Source organism: Manacus vitellinus, unplaced genomic scaffold (genome assembly GCF_001715985.3).
Source record: "Manacus vitellinus isolate BGI_N305 unplaced genomic scaffold, ASM171598v3 scaffold_53_pilon, whole genome shotgun sequence".
Taxonomy (NCBI): domain Eukaryota; kingdom Metazoa; phylum Chordata; class Aves; order Passeriformes; family Pipridae; genus Manacus; species Manacus vitellinus.
In genome coordinates, this window is record NW_021940637.1 from 2,049,612 (window position 1) to 2,068,196 (window position 18,585).

The following is an 18,585-nucleotide window of genomic DNA, read 5'->3' on the forward strand; positions in this document are numbered from 1 at the left end:
GTCTGGATAATTGTCACTGACTGCAGAATGCAATATAATAGCACTAAGTAATCTCATGCACCAGCACAGTAAGTCTGGTTTGTTTTTTAAACACAGACACCACCACAAAAAGAAAGACTAGAAAAGAATTTTCTTAACAGTTACTTAATTCCGTCAGCCAGGAACACACACACACTCTCACACAACTGTGCCCCTTTAAGGGATAACAAGGAGACTAATGGGTAAGAAATCTGACCTGCAAAGTCTGTCTGGGATTAAATGAGCACAGGAAACATATTATGCAAATACATAAACAGGGCAGCCTTTCTTCTTCTGTACCAACTGTCTGTGCACAGAGAAACAAATTTACAAGAGTCCTCTTTCAGGAGAGCAGGGTTCCTACACAGATCATTTTACCTCTCATACACAAAAAACCCACTAAACACAAGAGTCTGAAGACAAAAAAGATCTGTACTTCTTGTAAACTCTTTGTGTTTAGTACTTTGTGTTTAGTTTAGAACTGACTGAAAGGCTGAATACCTCCAAAAAGTGGAATTCAGGACTCTTTTTCTCAGCAGTTAAGGTCTCAAATGTAATTTAGTCTGAGGGTTTAGTATTGCACCCACCCTCCAAAGGGACCCAAGAATCAGGAAGAGAGTTACATTGTCATAATGAATAAAATATTAACATTCTCTCAACTTTTCCACTATGAAGATTGAGCAGGTGAACAGGAGGACACAGAATAAATATCAGAACCTCCTGGAATGTAAATCCATAGTTGCCCAGTACTTAATTTTAGCTCAAGCATGCCTGTATTTTTCAAAATATAGCCAAATTCATAAAAACAATAAAAACCTCATCTCAGATTAAAAAAAATATATTAGAAATTAACTACTGTCCCACCAGAATTGCAACACTTTTCCTTTCAAAGCTATGCTGAAAGTTTGTCATCCTGTAAAAGAAAACATATACATCTAGACTTCCACCTGAAATGCAGTTATAGGATCTGAAATGCAGTTATATAGACTGCACATCAGCCAGAAACAAAACTGAATAAACCCCAGTGGTTTCAACACTCACACAGTGTCTCTTCTCCTTGTACTGACAAGAACAGTTAAGGTAAACCTTGGACTGTGCTCTCATAACTGCATCAAAGTTCATGACATGGCCAAAGAAAAGCTAAGGATCAAATGCCACCTTCTTAGAAAAGAGCCCATACAGGTCTTGTATTAATACAGCTTATTATCATGCAAACTAAGGAATGCAATAAATTGGGATCCATAGGATAAAAACAGAACAAGAGTATTCTCCTCAACTCTGGGCAGTAAATTAAACTGCAAATAAAAATACAAAAGCCAGCACTGCATCAAAATATCTCCATTATTTTTACAGTAGAAGTAAAATTCAACTAAGTCTTAGGATGGTATTTGCTTCACTTTCAAATTATTGAGGCAGCCCACACTGCCAGCATAAAATATTAATCTTCACATAGAAGTTTACTTAAAAGAAACATCATTGCATAAACAAGCACTGTCTACTGCATTCATGTCTACACTGAAGCTGACAAACAGCATTTCCAAATTCATTCTCCACAGAAGCTCACATTTACCCAACTATTTGCCTTAACTGGCAGGCACTATTTGCCAGCAGCCCCCCAGTGCTGTCTGAAATAAAGGGGCAGAAGTTGGTGTCAATGCTTTCTGCTTCCCCTTCACACATCCAAGCTCATTTCAACGGGGTGCAGTAACAAACACAGGTACCTTTCTCTGATTATCACCTGGGAAAAACTGAAATATCCCAAACGAAAGCAAAGACAAACTGCTCCTGAATCTTGTTGAGCTTCACGTTCACAGGAGTTACAACCTGCTGGTGAATCACCCTCAGCAGGAACTCCCCAAGGCACAGCTCCCCACAATCAGTTCCAGTTCATCCCCAGATGGATGATTCAGCCCTCGGACTGCAGCACAGCAGACATCACATGCTGAACTGCCTCCCTTCTGTCCTGCCACAGACACTCCAGTGCACTCCCCAGTGCACTCCCTGCTCCTCACAAGAACAGTTTGTGGCAGTAACACATCCCACAGCCCTTGGTTTGCTGTCAGCATTTCCCAGTGCCCACACCAGGTTTGGGAGAAGGTCAGCAGGGTGCTGGGACTTGCTGCTGTAACTCATCAAGCCTCAGCAAGTTGAGCATGCTATTTGTCATAATGAGATACAATCAAGACTTCAAACACCCTGCTAAAATTCCTCCACAGATTATTACCTTCAGAATGACTAGAAGACAGGTCATACCTCAAACAAAACAAAAAGCCACAACACAGAACTCAGTTGCTACCAGGGTTAATTAGGAAAGTGAAATCAGCTTCCCAATGCTGGTAAGCTGTGCACATGTGTCATGCAGAAAAACTTTCTGCTTTCTGATGTTTTCACACAGAAGCAGATAAAAATGCTGGTCATTTAAATCAAGTGTAAATAAAAGGGAAATCCCCTTATATCACAAAGCCACTCAAACCTTTTCTCTGTGCTTAACATGCCCACAGCTCCATGCAACCATCTGAGCAGCTTTTGAGTTGCTCCCAACATTTCTTCAGGTGAAGACCACTTAGCTGTGATTTTACTTGCAGGGGATAAAAACATCTGGTACAGACATATTCCTCATAAACCTGGACACCCAAACTCCAACAGCCAGATTTTTCCCAGATCAAGTGCACAAAAGATACCCAATTATTTGAACAAAGTACCCATCAGTGAAGCCACACACCCAGTAATTGTACAAGGCTGTAACATGGACTTCCCCAAGACTGACCCAATCCTGCACAAATAACAACATCCATGGGAAAACAGGAACTACCTGCAAATGGGGAAGCACCAGCTTTGGTTAAGGGTGAAGAGGATGGAAGATGCTGAAGGCAAAAAAACACTGCTTTTAATAAACTCCCAGTCTTTGCTCTCTGGGGAGCAGGGAAGATGGGGAACCCAACCTTAGCAGCATAAATATTAAGTCTCCCTGAACAGTGCTCATCTCACTCTGAGCTACACACAGAATGACTCAGCCCAGGCCATTCTGCTGCCTAAAGAAACATTCCTGAATCTCCTCCTTACTCTTGCCAGAGACTTGATGCTGCTTCCCAACAGGACCCCTCACTTTCCCAAACTCACCAAAGTTACACAGGCAAACACACCCCAAGTTCAGATCTCTTGGGCAGGAAGGGGAATGTATTACATTACTGTCTGAATTCTGACAAATAAAGGGGATGTGAAAGGCTCATAGTCTGATGGAAGGAACAGCTTTTGCAATTAAAAGGTGAGGTCTCAACGCACCCCAAAGCAAAGAGAAGCAACTGCAAACCACACAGCACTTATTTCAAAAAGTTTCTGCTGTTTAAGCCAACTGACATGTGGGAGTTTAGCCCCAACCCGTGCTACAATCCACATGCAAGAGCTGAGTGTTTCCAACAGCCAGGTCTGGAAAGCAAGAGATTAAATGCCCAAAAATGTGTGCAACATATAAAATGTTTCTCAAGAGTCTAAAGATTTCAGTGTCTAGTACAAAAAATGCTGTCAAGTTACAGTGTTTAAACCCTTACCAGTATGTACTGTAACTACTGCAGTCCATGCACACAGTATGCTGAACTTTCTCTTGTTTTTCTGTTTTCTTATGATTGGTCATAGGAATCTGTGCATCTTCATAATGCTTTTTTGCATGGCCATTCACGTATCTAAAACAAACACAAAAAACATTATGCATTTAAACAGCCAATCAACATCCATTTAAAAAATAAGAGAAGAGGCATCCAATATTTACACAGGCATTCAAAAAGGTAATTCACCCTCAGTGCAGTTAGTTCTCCAACTGCTTTCCCATAGACTCTCCTGGCAGCTCTACCTCTGTTGCCACCCAGCTCTCCTGTCTGGGATTGCCCTGTGTGCTGACCCCCACACCCTTTTCCAGCTTTCCCATCCCCCAGCAGGATCTAATCTTTGAGTCATCGAGTTCATGAATCTGAAGGGCTGGAGGGCTTGGGGTTACATAACTGAAGAAGAAATCTAAAATCCTACAGCTCTTCTGCTGACACAATGAGCATTTTCATGCTCGAAATTTGAAATTAAGTATCTTTAATTAAAAACAAAAAAAAGGTGCCACTACAAATGCAAGAACCTGAAGTATGAGCTGAAAATCATTAATACTTAGAAATGCATGGCTGGGCCTCAGGTGAATTCCCTCCTCCCCCTCAGCATAAACAACTGACTCACTGTCTACTGACTGCACACAAGAAAGGCCATTTCTGGAGATTAAGAATAATATTTTTTTAAGATTAGTAACTATTACAAAATTCCAAACTATTTATTTCACACCATCACATAACATGAAGCATCTCCCCCTCTCTTAGCTCTCACCAACTATAAATCTATAAAATAAATTAATAAATAGAGAAAAAAAAAAGGTTTGGTGCTGAAAACACTAAGAGACATTATTAAAATCGTGACACTTACTGCAATCTAGATCAAAGAAACAAAAGCTGGAGTTTATTCAATTCACTTCAAAAGACAGAGTTTAATGATGCTTTTCCAGAATATTAGCATACAGGCCCAGATGTTACCCAGCAGATGAAAACAGGCTCACATCTCAGACACTGTCTAAGTGTCAACACCAACTGCACTCCATTAATTTGTGCACCTCAAACATTTATGTAGCAGCAAATTTTCTACAATTACTCTGACATACAAATAACAGCAGTGACTATTACTCCTCTACAAATACACACAAAAAGCAGGTGCAGAGTGAAGGAGTTCTGCTGGCAGCTGGTTCTTCCATGTTATGGCAATAACTTCAGTTCCCAGACTACACTGCAGGACATTTGTGCTATTTTCTGTCTAAGCTGTTTCTCTCAAAACAAGCTGTGCCAACTTGTGGTTTTCCAACAATTCCCTTAATCTTATCACAACAGAAACATCTTTTACAGAACAGAACTTTACAGTAATCCACTAAATTGCTCAGTTCAAAAAGTGCCCGGAGAACTGATAATCACATTTACTGTCCACTTTTCTTTAAAAAAAACAAACAAACAAACCCATATCTTGAGTATAATCTCTGCCCTCTCCTAAGGTAGCTAAGAACCACTTGGAGCAGAACACACAGTGTTAAATGAGATAATGAAAGGTTTCTTTCAGGGAAGTTTTGAATGAACTGCCCCCCAGCCAAGCAACAAAGGACAATGACAAAGGTCTGACAAAGAGATCTGCACACTAACTCTTGGTACCCACCTTCCACAATGGACACTTGAACACGTCAGACAGACCCAGGGACTTTTGTTGGACCGGCACACTGTAAAAGATTGGGGAAAAAAGTGTCAGAGGAATGAAATCTACTTGATTTTAAAATAAAAAGTAGAAATATCAGAAGGACAAAAAAAACATGGGCAAACTTCAAAAATTTTGCTTTTGGCTTTTAATAAGGCACCCACTGAACACAGGAAAAAAAGCCACAGCACTCCTGTTTCATAGAACTCGTTCTACCAGAAACCATTTTAAAGAAGTTACTGCAAGGAAGCCTGGGGATCTGATGAGAAGCACACAGAATAAATCACAGTACACACATATGTATAACAGGTACTCCCATGTCCCAGTGCTCATAAAGAATCGATCCATAACGACCTCACCCCTTCAGTCACACCCAGGAAGCTGGAAGGTTAAAATGTAACACCAGTGCTGTGCTTTACAACCCACCCAAGACACCAGAAGATGTTATCTGAGTTTCTGTCTGCCTTCTAAGCCTAGAAAATTTAAAACGTGGATGTTTTAAGCTAGAGGGCTTAAACCAAAAAGAAAAAAAAAAAAAAAAGGCAAATATTAAAAAAAAAAGATGAAATGTCATCCCAGGGCAGAGTCAAAGTCAGGATATTCCAATTCCAACCCAGTAGCAGGTCACTGAAGGAGGGATGCTATGATACACAACATTTAGATCTGAATGAAGTAAAACTGTTAACCATTATCCATTACCACAGAACTTACAGAAATAACATTACACTTTCAAATACCAAACTAATATGATTAGAAAATTAAAATGAAATGTTAAAAAAATTAAAAATTAAAATGAAATGTTTTGCAAGGGTAAAAACCAATAAAATACAACTTTGATTATGCCATAAAGACAAAAGCATATGATACCACAGAATTTTCTGCACACCCTAAATAACTGTTTTCTGGAGCAGTCGAGAATCACACAGGAAAATGAAACATATTTAGAAGAGCTACCATATTCTCCACCATCACATTTCACATTTTCTCTTTAAATCATATGAAAAAAATAGCTACACTGCTTCTCAAAAAATTATTTTCAAGATTTGAATTCATTATTACAAATAGCTGTATTTCAATACACGGGCCAAAGGAATGCTTAAAGCTAAGAATTTTACCACGTTATGTAGAAAAAAAGCATGTTCTCCAGGAATATTTTTTGAAGTAACTGATTTTAAACTCTCTAGTAAAGACTCCAGAATTGCTTTTTTCAGCTGCTTTACTTGAGAAAGACATTTTCTCACATGCCTCAGTTCTCTGGTTTTGGTTCTCCAAACCCCAATTTTTCTCTTTCTAAAGCAGATGGGTTCCCACAGCTCTGACCATAATCTTGCAGTAGGCTGAGGGCAGCCAGGTAGAGCTGGTTTGGTTTACTTTTCAAGGCAGAAAAGTGGAAGAAGTTTGCCTAATCTGACCAAAAACCAACATTTGGCACTGGCAAAGGGAGGGAAAGGGAAGCCCTTAAATAGCCATCACAGCTTAAAAGGGGCTGAAGGAACCAAGTCCAATCTGATAAAATTGTATTGGCTTGAATTACACAAACTGAAAGGTAAAATATTAACCAGAAGGAAACAGAAACCAAAATCACTCATGCACTTAAACACAGATCAAGTGCTGTGTGAACAAAGCAGTGCCCTACACTTCCCCTGCCAGGAACACAAAACAGTCTTCCTTGCATTAAAATCCCAGCAGGAATCTCCCATTTGGAAATAACATTTTGCTTTCACTATGTCACCAGCTGTGGATGGAACTGGTACTCGAGCAGTAGGTCAAAGGATTATGATGGAAACGATTATTCTTACTTTCCACCCTGTACCAGGCAATTACAATTCCATGTTCAGGTACTTTAAATACCTGCACTGCTTGTTTGTCAAGTGTTAAATTATACTAAAGTAGTGCTCACCCTGCAGGTTTAAGTGCTCTGCACAAAGCCAGCAAACAAGTCCAACTCTGCACATGGCCAAAAAAATAGCATCCACTAAAATTTTCCATCTTTCATATCAGGGAATAGGAAAAGATGGCTCATTTGTTTACTTTAACTTTTAGGAAGAACTTTGCTCCAATTGCATCACATTAGAAATGTGTAGTTTATCTTCTGCACAAACATCTCCACCCACAAACTCAAATAACATTGAAGTGACTCCCACTAAGATTAAACACAGAATCCAGTATTGAATTTGTGACCTATAATTGCTCAGTTCTGAGAGAATTACACAGTTGATTTTTCAGAGTGTTGCTGGATGTTGCACTCTGTATTTTTCTGAGGTTGGCTCTGTAGGTACCTTCATTAAAGCCTGGCTCTCTAAGTATTCCTCAGTTCAGATCCTGGAGCAGTCACCATCTGTTACTCAATAAATTAAATCAGACTGGAAGTTTCAGGCATCAGTCAGGACTCTCTCAAGACAGGCACGACAGAATGCACAGCAAAAGCAGAGTCACTGCCCTGAACTACTTATAATGTAAATTAAAGGGAGACAGTTGAGCTTCATTTGTAAAGGAACTGCATGCTATTGCTTTCAGAAGTGGTGTTGACATGAAGGCACAAGGCTTAAAAGTAGACCAAGAATGAGGGAGAGAGAGATCCACAGCAAATTCCTACTCAATTCAAAGAACACTACACAGCCCTGGAAGTTGGCCCTTAAAACAGACTTGGGTGTTGTGGACTTTCAGGTGAGACAGTTACACTAAACTGGGCTGGAAGAAAGAGTCTCCAGCCCATTTGTATAGGTATGAATTATTGCCTCAATAATCAGTATTCCAACTGGGGGGTTTTGTTTGTGTTTTTTTTTCTTTTAGTAGTATTTAGGAAAAAAAGAGGAGGGGACACTATATTAGCATCCTCTGCTTTGGATCAAAGCTATGTTCAAATATCTTATCTACATTAACAAAAATTATCTGTGTTTGTTACACCATATTTAGTGGTATACAGGCCAAGGAACACTGGCTGCTTTCTCAGCTTGAACAGAAGTGGCTACTGAAGCAGTCACCAACTGCCTCATTTGGTTGTATTTTCAGACTTGCTTCAAGTGGTGGGGTGAGGATGATGCTGACCTATCAAAAGGAAAGGGAGAGCAAATCTGCAGTGCCACAGTCTTGTTTGAGGCAGTATCATTTGCCATTTTACATTAAAATCATCTTATTCAGAAGCTTAGAAACACTATTTTTCGCCATATAATAGGAAGGGGAAATACTGTGTTTTACAGAATGATTTCTCCAAGTGGAGTCCGAACCCTCATTTGTTACACAGCCTACAAATCCCTCCATGTAAATGGAGCACCAATCCACCCCCAGGAGAGCAAATCCCCCTCGTACAGACTCATCCAGAACTGTGGGAACATTCAGAGGTGTCTCTCCAGCTTCCCCTTTCTGTAAATCACCCAGATAACTCTGAGTTATGCCAAGCAGAATGAGCAAGGTTTGGCTGATCAGTCTGGCTCCTCCCCACAGGGTCCCCACCCCGTCCCACCCTCAGGCTCACCCAAATATGTCCTTCTCAAGCTTGACGGGTTTTTTTCTTACTGAAAATTGACTCCAAAAGCAGCCTCGAGAAGCAGGAAGGCTCCTGGCACTGCGTTCCTTGCAGAGCAAAGCTGCAGCTTTCCACTGAAGGGAAGTTACAGCCATGTAAAAATGTACAACCAACCCGTGGGTTTGTTAAACTTTAGCAACTGCAGAGCTGAGAAACTGCCAGTGGATAAAAGCAGCAGGAAGAGGAGGAGACAAACAGGAAGCAGGTTCTGAAAGGCAGCCAAGCTCAGAAACCTGCCCGGTGCAGTGCCCACCCGAGGGCTGGCACAGGCACAGCACCAGATCAATGCGGGCTGGAGGCTGTGCCAGCACAGCAGTGCCCCGAGGCCAGAGCTGCTGCAGGACTGTGCCTACAGCAGGGGTTTAAAATAGCCCTTTACTGCATCACTACAGACAGCCACAAAATATCAGCAGCATAAGAGCAATACTTTGGTCTTTCTGTAAAAAGCACGTGGAATGGAAACAAGATGAGGGTCACTAAACTATTTCAAACACTCCCCACAGCCCTCCCAAAACAGCCTGGACTTGGCTCTCAGAAGGAGCTGTAGCAATATTACAATCTCACTTGTACAATTACACTACAGTAACACAGTGACCTGCACAGACACATCTCTGGCCTAACTGACCTTTGCTCAGCTCACTCTGTGTTGTCACAGTGGGTCAGCTACACTGAAATAAGCCAAACTGAAACAAAAGCCACTGCCACCCCCCTCAGGTCTGCCCCAGGAGCAGTATTTACACAGCTGTGGCAGCAGTGGGATACAGACACTGCTGAGCAAACTGTCCCACGGACACCAGCCCTTGGTGACAAACACATCCAGATGTGCTCTATGTATCTATGTGTGTATATACACACGTGCCAACCAAAAAACCCCACAAGAACACTGTTGGAAAGAAATGGACTACTTTTCCTTTCCCATGACTTTAACTTAATTTTGCTTAACAATCCCTCAGTGCCCTGTTTAATTAAGATTTGATAGCAGGACTCTCATTTTGCTCCAGAAAGAACTGAAAATGGCAGCAGAAAAGAGCTGTCTCCATTAACATGTGAAGATAAAAGCAGGAACAATCCTCATACCAAAATGAGAAACCCCTTCTTTGTAAAACACAGTCCTTCTGCCTGTCACACATCAGGCCTAAGGAATCAGACTAAAAGCTACCTTCTCCAAAGATCTGGAAGCAAAGGTGAGAGAAATATGCAAGGAAAAATCCTGGGAAACAATCAGAAATGGTGAGAACACAAAATTCTGCACAAGTATTTAATCAAAATCATATAAACTCCATTAGTAATAACATCCCAAATGCAAAGATTTTCAGTCACGGGATTCAGAGCACTTCTCAGAGACCCCACTTCCATTTTACAGACTGAAAAATAGAGAATGAGAGATTGAATAATTTACCAAAAGAATTTTATCAGCATAGATCAGAACTGATCCTACTGTCCCATACACTTTAGACCTTTAAAAATCATTTTAACTGCAGGGAAAGGTAGGATATCCCAGGACTAATCACTCTACACAAGACTTGTGACTTGCCAAACCAGCTCTGAATTAAACACCTAAAACTCCCCAGATATATATACAACAGGTAGCAGGTGTCAGAGAGTCACCTATGGAAGCTGCTATTCTAAGGAGGGAATTGCTGAAGTTATTAACATATGAGGAACACTAAGGAGACAAACATGCTGGATGTGGTCCCTCTTCCGGGCCTACATGCTGCAGCTGCAAAAAGGTTCTGCCCACTCCTGGAATGTACAGCTCTGGAATTCCCACTGGATGCAGGCACAACAGTCTCTTCAAAGACTGAGCAAAGCAGCTGAGCAGTTCTCTCCAGAAATGCCCATTCATTCAAGATGTGTCTTAATGCACACACCTCCTCCCCTTGGAGGACCTGCCTTCCAGACTGCTCCTAAGTGCTGGGGGAGGACTGACAATTCCTTCTGCTAAATTAGCACTCCCATGACCAAGTGCTTCTCCAGGGGAACAGTGAGACCAAGCAAGGGAGAGGGTGGAGCTCTGACCGAGCCCGGCAGTCAGAGCCTTTCCTCGGCTGCAGCTCCACAGCAAGGAACAGCCACGCACCCTCCAGCCAAAATCCACCGCGGCAAACACACAGTGCTTACAACTGAGACCGGAACAGAGGATTTTCCACCAAAATGAGCTGACCAAATCACATTACAGAGCCATGTGCACTCCCTCCTCCTGGCCATAAACTCGGTTATAAACCACATCCAATCAAACAGCTTCTCAAGGCAAACATCCCAAGCCTTCCTCATCACAGAACATTAGTCAAGATTGCAGGATGTGTGGATATTTGCAGAATTCACACTGGCATTAAAAAAACACTTTATTGCCAGAATCGAAGAAGCCTTAAAGAATACAGGTGTCCTCCAAGGTACATCAGTACATTTACAAGCAGCATGTAAAAATCCATAACAGGCAATATAAGTTACTCAGTACTAAGCACATATTTATTAATACAATGGATCACATTCCCAGTTTTTGACTTCACATTTGTGTATTTAAAAAGTATACACACCAGCTGTATTATTATCTGAGCCTGTTGTATGTTTACATTCTGGAGGAATCAAAAAAAAATGAAATGAGGTCTCAACTAAACATGATGGTAAAATCCTAAGACAGGGCAGGCCTTAACACACACACACAAGTGCAGAAAGAATGCCAACACTGGCTCATAATCTAGGAGTAGGCTGATTTTAAACACAGGGTTAAATGTCTGTGGTTGTTGACCGGGGCTTTTTGTTTGGGTTTTAGGGGGGGAAGAGGAGGGCAGTGTTTAAAGTGTATGTGTATCTGGGAAAAGAATCTGCTCTACATTTTAAGAAGGCCCGTGAATTCCAGCTGAGTAACTGTAATGGAAGTCAGGTGACTGGAAAAGGAAGTGAAGTGTACAAGAGGATTTTTTTAACCTTAACCTTGAGTAGCTAAAGCCCCATTCCAGAGAGAGAATGTAGGAAAAAGGATTTGGAAACCAGAGACGTGTTCTACACTTACAAGCCCCCTGGTTTTACTGCCTAGTTTTAAAGAGTACTCCCATTTGTTTCCAAACTTCATTTCACATAAAGTTGCTCTTTCTATCCTACCCTCAGCCCCATTGCAAAGGGTTCAGTGCACTAAATTTGTTCTAAACTCTTTGACATTATGAAAAAAATACTCTATTTAAGAATATTTTACATAAGTTTCATTTGTTAGACATCTTTGTTGCCTATTTTAGAAAAACAGCATTCTGGTCAAAATGAAACCAGACAGAACGGAAAAGGTTTTTAATTATACTATTTAAAATGTTTTGCTTCAAAATCAGCAAACACACACATAACTAAAGAAAAATTAAGAAAATATGAAATTTAAATTACATTTAAATCAAAGCATGGGAATTTATAAGGAAGCAAGTTTCCTGGTAAGCACTGCTAAACATACAAAAATGTTAAACCCTTCTTTCACAATGAATAAAAGTCTCTACAGTATCAAGTGTTAACCTGACTCAAATCACATTCAAATGTAAAAGAATTTAATTAAGACTCCAAAGAACATTTAAAGAAATAAACAAACAACCCTCACAGCTAAAAACACTCAAGTTATTTCTCCTGTTACCTTTCAGCCAAACCCAGAAAGATTAAGTTTTTAGTGAGAAAACAAGTCATTTAGTGATCGTGTGTGAACTTCAGCTACTATTTGTGCTCGTTTGCACCTGTACAGCTGGTTTCTCCTCCTCGCACTAAATAAAAGCACTGCTCAGTCTCATGTAAGAAATGCCACAAATGGTTGCAGTGAACCATCTCCACTTCCAGTGGAAAACCAGATATAATTCAGACATACTAAGCAACGACTGAGCGAGAATATAAATCACGGGGAGGGGAACAACTTTTCATAGAATAAGTAGGTCACTGAAGTGCCCGACACATTCCTAAGGCTGGGGAAGGTCTGTCAGAGAACAACGCGAGCAGCTCCATCTGCACGGAATTCCCCTCCCTCGCTGGCTCCCGCTCGCTATTTGGATTATGCAATCAGAATTCCACGCTGGAAAACGCGGGCGCTGAAAAATGCACGGCTTTTATTTGCCTGTGCTCTGAGAGCAGCAGCGGGAAAGAGGACGGGGAGGGGAGGAGAACTTTTCGAGCAGGGAAGCGGTGAACAAACGGCGGAGGAGGTGCCAGAGCCGGGGCAGGTCCCTCCTGCAGCAGCAGAGAGCGGCTGTGCTGGGGAGAGCAGGGCACGGCACAACACCACCGAGCACTCACACACTGAGCTCTCCTGATACAGCAGGGCCTTTTTTTTTGGTAATTTAGTCTTTCTACATGTCAAGTCAAATTTTAGGACACGTAGAGGTGTCAGCAATTGATCTCCCTGCATGTACCGCATAAATCACAGCCCGCCTGAAAGCAGCAGTGAAAAATATCATTAAAAAGAAAAAAGGGAAAAAAAAAAAGAAGTCAAACGTCAGAGACGTCAGAGGCTTATTTTAATGAACAAATGTGCCCAAAAGCATTTTTTTAGAGAATTGTTGTCTCTATTTCTCCATTACATTCTAAAAACAATTTTTAGTTGTTTGGCTACTTTGATAACTAATTAGCATCCAAATTTAAATGCATACACGCACATATTTACATACACATTTTAAAATTGAATGCTTTTATCCCTCAGAAAAAAACAGATACTATTCCTCACTGCAGTAGCAGCATGGGACAAAAAGAAAAGTTATTCAATCACTATGTTAGAGTGAGACACACAAATACCCATTTTCAGACGGCAGCCAGAAAAAAAACCAGCAAAGCCAACAGTGGAATGTAATTTTTAAACCCTTCAGGAAAGGAACCTTCATGGGTCACTTAGCAATCAATAGCAGGTCAAAACATTCAGGCTGGAAATAGGAGGGAAAAGACATCAAGTTGATAAGCCTTGCTTTCTTTATATAACCTAGTACTGAATCTGTTTGTAGTCCCCACTGTTGCAGTCCTACTTCCCCAATACCAGCTACACGAACTTTTGTAGTATGAGTAATACAACTGCTAACTACCCCTGGGAACAAAACACAGAGAAATCGAATGCTCAGCGGACAAAAACATTACCAAACTAAAAACATGAACCAAAGAGTAAAACAAATAAATCAAATTTTAAAGGGTCCCGGCTATTTTGAGAAAATGCACTTATCCTGACGCAGACAAGCAGATGCTCATATTGACACCTATGAATTACCTTGGAAAAAATCAGTGTTTCCCTGTTTGCAATCGATAAGGACCTTCAACCCCCACCCCCAAACCTGAGAGCACCATCCTGCTTCCCAGTGTCAATGCTGTCTGCTCGCTCTGCTGGGGGCAGGCCAACTTCCAGAACCAGCCCCTTGTCCTGCCAGGCTGCCTGTGGCATTGGAGCACATTCAAACGGGGAAGAAAATCTGCCACAGAAATTTCCGAACGACGTCTGCAAGATCCAAAATTACGCAAGATATTCCCGGGGGGTAAAACAACCCCGAGCACCGGAGGATTGTTTTGACACCCCAGATAAGATTGCTAAATGGTAAGTGTACTCAGCAGGCAATTTAACACACCCTCTTATAATCAGGGAGAAGAACTATTAAGGACACAAAATCTTACACTACTCCCATACCAAGGGCACCATAAAGTAATGAAAACAACTCTAATTCACTCTATGATAAAAACTGTTTCCTCCAACAATATCAAAATATAAATTGGAACAGCCTTAACTAGCTTTCAGATCTAAATTTCTGATTAAGTTGCACTTTCTAGCCTCCGTGGATTATTTTAATTCACGGCCTTTAACCACTTCTTACCCAGGTAATGGATGTTTGTCAAGGCAGAAAGCAAAGCCTGAACCGGTTACCCAATGAAGGGAGTGAGAAAAGGCTCAAAGCCCAGTTTCACTTCAAACACCGGGTCGGAAACTTTCACTCCGTCAACCTCAGACACAGATGTGACCAAAAAAATAGTAATTACTAGTCTAACTCCGTCAGCCTCAGCACCTCGGAGCGCTCAGAAAAACAAAGAATAACGCACTGATATTGTTTAACACCTGCATACCTTGAAGGGCTTGGGAAAGGCAGGTGAAAACTACCCTGCTTAAATTTAAACGGACGGTAATGGGATTTGCTCTAATCCGTGGTAATTCCAGAGCCTGCCGTGCACACAAGAGTCTCATCCCGCTCCCACAGCGCCTCAGACCTCACGGGGAGGAGTCACTTCAAAACACAGGACACTTTGAAACAGCAGAAAAATCCCTCCTTCGATGTTTAACTTCAAAATCATCACAAAGATCAGACCGAGTTTCTCAGCAAATGTATTAAATGTCTACTTCTTTCCTCTGGAGCATCTCTTCCCCAGGCTAATGTTCAAGTTTTGTGATGGACTGTGGTTTTGTTGAGAGTATAAACGAATTTTTGAAAAGAAAATGGAGAAAATATTAATCACCATCGATTTAAGTTTACTGCTTTTAAAAGATATTATTTGAAAACAAAGACTCTCCTTTTTTTTGTAAATAAAGGAAATTTAAGTCTATCTCATGAGACTGAAATTAAGACTTTTACCCCATCTTCTAACAGAATCAGTTCCAAAGCACTTACAGGCCAAAGTAACTACTGACCCTGTGGTTTGCTCACACATCAGTGACTGATTCAAATGGAAAAAAAAAGACTGAGTCTAAAAAAAAACAAGTCTAACGAGTTTTACTTAAAACGACACCAGGGAATGAATCTAAGGAGATATAACAACCTGCACAGGAGAGTTACTAACAAGCATTCCTGCACTGCAGTGACCCAGAGAAAAAGATGAAAGACTACCCAACTTTGAAATTAAATTTAAGTGACTGAATAAAAAGGGATAATTTTTTTTTTACATACTTGTTTTGTCATTCAAATTCGGAATAAATCTGGCAGTTTCCAGCTGTAGGGTGATAAATAGTCCTCACACATACAATACATTAGGCCCACACACTGTTCCTGAGCTTACCCTGAATTCTCCTTAGGAAGAAGGTCCTACCTACCATTCTCCAGTTCCAGCAAGTTTTCCCTCCTCCTGTATTCTAGCAATCATGGAAAATCATGGAAAGAAAGAATCAATGAGGATCTCTAGTAACAAAATAGGAAAAGCAAACAGACACAAACACTCGTGGAGATGAAGAAACATTAAAAGGCAGCTGGGATGGGAAGGGAAGCCAAGAGGGTTAAAAGTCTGTGTACCTGAGCTTTTACACTGTACTTGTTTTGGCAATGCCTGCAGAAGTGCAGTGCCAAAAATCACAGTGTGGCAGAATGTGTTACCTACCCCAGTGAAAGGAGAACAGTGTGACTGAGCTGAGAAAACAAAACCTCATGGGGGCGGGCGGGGGGGAATCGGCAAACAAAAAACCATCGAAAGCAGCCTGGCCCAGGGCAGTCATGTGCTGCACAGCTCCCCTGCTCGGCCCAAAACACTGGCTCTCACGTGTAAAAGTAAAATAAAAATATATAGTAAAGGTAATACATAAATAAAGCATTAGGGGATAACTGGGGTTACTCTGAACTGAATTCATTAAATATTTTGGTAACTTACTTTAGACACACGCAAAAAAGTCATTAACTCAGCATATGGATTTCCACCATAATCATTGTTCACCAGGCCTCAAACAGCTTCCTGGTGCTGGCTCCACTCTTTTGTGGTCCCAGCCTCACCTCCAAATGCCAATAACTATGGAACTTAATCAACACAAGTCAGAATGCAAGAAACAGATGCCAGGCAAATATATTTAGCTTTTGCAGGAAATACCAGCCTGTAGCCAGAACTGCTCTTCAATACCTAACAAAATGGTGCTATTTAAGGAAAAAAAAAGTATTAATTTGATAGTGATCTGAAAAGTAATAAGTTTTAAGGATTTCAGAAGTGCAATTCCCTTTAAAAGAAAAAAAAATCACAGAATCCCTATTTCAGCAGACACAATCCCATGTCTGCAGTTGTCCTTCTAAAAACAGAACTTCAAATTCTACATTGAACAACCAGTGAGTCCAGTGAGAACACTTAATGAATCCTCAACCAAGCAGAAAAAAAGGTGGAAACCCTCCTCAGATTTCCACAGGTGTGCTCAGAAGATTGTAATCTCCCTTAGGTGAGACACAGCTCCCTGTGGTTTGATGAGTCTGTGAAAAGTTGTTGAGCAATACCACATCTGAGCTGTTCCAGACTGCTTTCCATAATTACACGATTTGCACAACAGGGCTGAAGGTGTGGCCCATCTTACAAATTCAACAGATTCAGTTTGTGACACTTTGCAGTCCTGCCAATGCCTCCAGCTACTCTGCTTCCAACTTGAGCAGAAGTTTCAGAAATTAAAGTGCTTGGAAAGACTGCACTCTAATTGGAATTAGCAGACATCTGCACGCAGCATTTCATGTGACAGCACTGATTAAAAGCCGTTTTCAGTTTCTGCACTATTTCTACTTTATATGTTCATCTCCTCCCAAATGCCCAATTACGAAAACAACACACTGGATCTGCAGAAAAATCATTCTGTGCTCTCTTCTGATAGTCCTGAAGCTCCTCAAAGCAAAGCTGCTCTCTGCACTGCTCAGGGCACAGGGCATGCCTGACTGCATTAAACACTCGGGGGAAAGCAAAACCATTCTCTAAACACGGGTGGCTTAAACTCTCAGACCTCCAACCTATGTGACAGCAACAGAAGTTGTAGAGACACTCAACAATGAACATACAGCATTACTTACTCATTCAGAGCAAAAACATTCACACTTGGATCAACACCCCTGTTGCCAATGCTCCCTCTTAGTGCTTTTTTAGTGTGTCCCTTCACCACAAGGCCTCCAGAAACAACTCTGGCAGGTAGCTTTCAAGGGGAACTGATTTAGGCCAAAAGAGCAATTCAGGCTGATGCACATGCTCAGTAACTTGAGTGAAGCTGGCTCCAAACACCAGCACCAAATGCAACACTCCTACATTGCACAATGACACAACATTCAATGCTGTGAATCAAATAACAATATTCCAAAGTGCCTCCAGATTGTGAAATTATTGCTGCAATCAAGAGTTTTTGCAGAGAGACAAGGAAAAGGTACTTAACCAATGTGCACCGTTCAGCACGGCAACTCCAGCTCCTCAAATCCCAGAAACACCAGACAATGATAAAAATAGTCACGGGCACTCTGAGCTAAGAACTCGCTCTCCAACCTACTCTGCAATGTTTTGCTATCGCTGGCACGTCAGGTGGCTGCCAGAAAGCTTCCTGGATCACCCTCCTTTTCTGGAAAGGTCAGCAGCAACCAGCAACAGGACTGACAACAAGCTCTGAGTTAAAGACAACAACGTACTTGATGAGAGATGCCCTGTAATTACAGAATGCAGAAAATTACCTCCCGAGTATTTTTCTCCAACTGACAGGCCGCTGAGAACAAAAAGAACTAAAACCACAGAACTTTAGAAATGGTATCAAAAGTAATAGGCAATGCATTAAATTTTGACAAGATATTAATTTTCACACGGTGTTTTCTCTGTTTAATTTTATATTACCAGAAAAACTAGCAAATAATACATGGCATTTACAGTGACTTGACACAAACCGGTATTACATATCTTTAAAAAAAATTAAGGTCGTCAAAATGAATACAAATAAGAAAAACACAATACTCTACATACCAATAGGGAGTTAATGCAACAATAATCACGTTACTACCTGAAAGTGAGAAGTGAGGCACTGCATTTTACTATGCCAGTAGAAATGCAACATTTATTTTGAAAAAGAACGATTTTCATTTACTTTAAATTAA

At 41.0% G+C, this 18,585-nt stretch overlaps 1 protein-coding gene across 1 annotated transcript in view; it reads right to left on the reverse strand.

The window, feature by feature from the left end:
- USP3 (ubiquitin specific peptidase 3) overlaps positions 1 to 18,012 on the reverse strand; it is a 39,624-nt gene extending 21,612 nt beyond the window's left edge. The window contains exons 1-3 of the mRNA XM_018081486.1: positions 17,994 to 18,012; positions 5,245 to 5,305; positions 3,567 to 3,698 (exon numbers count right to left, since the gene is read on the reverse strand). Of these exons, the coding sequence (XP_017936975.1) occupies positions 3,567 to 3,698; positions 5,245 to 5,305; position 17,994 (194 nt within the window). The 5' untranslated portion in view covers positions 17,995 to 18,012. The remainder of the gene's footprint in view (positions 1 to 3,566; positions 3,699 to 5,244; positions 5,306 to 17,993) is intronic.
- Between the last annotated feature and the right edge of the window lie 573 nt (positions 18,013 to 18,585).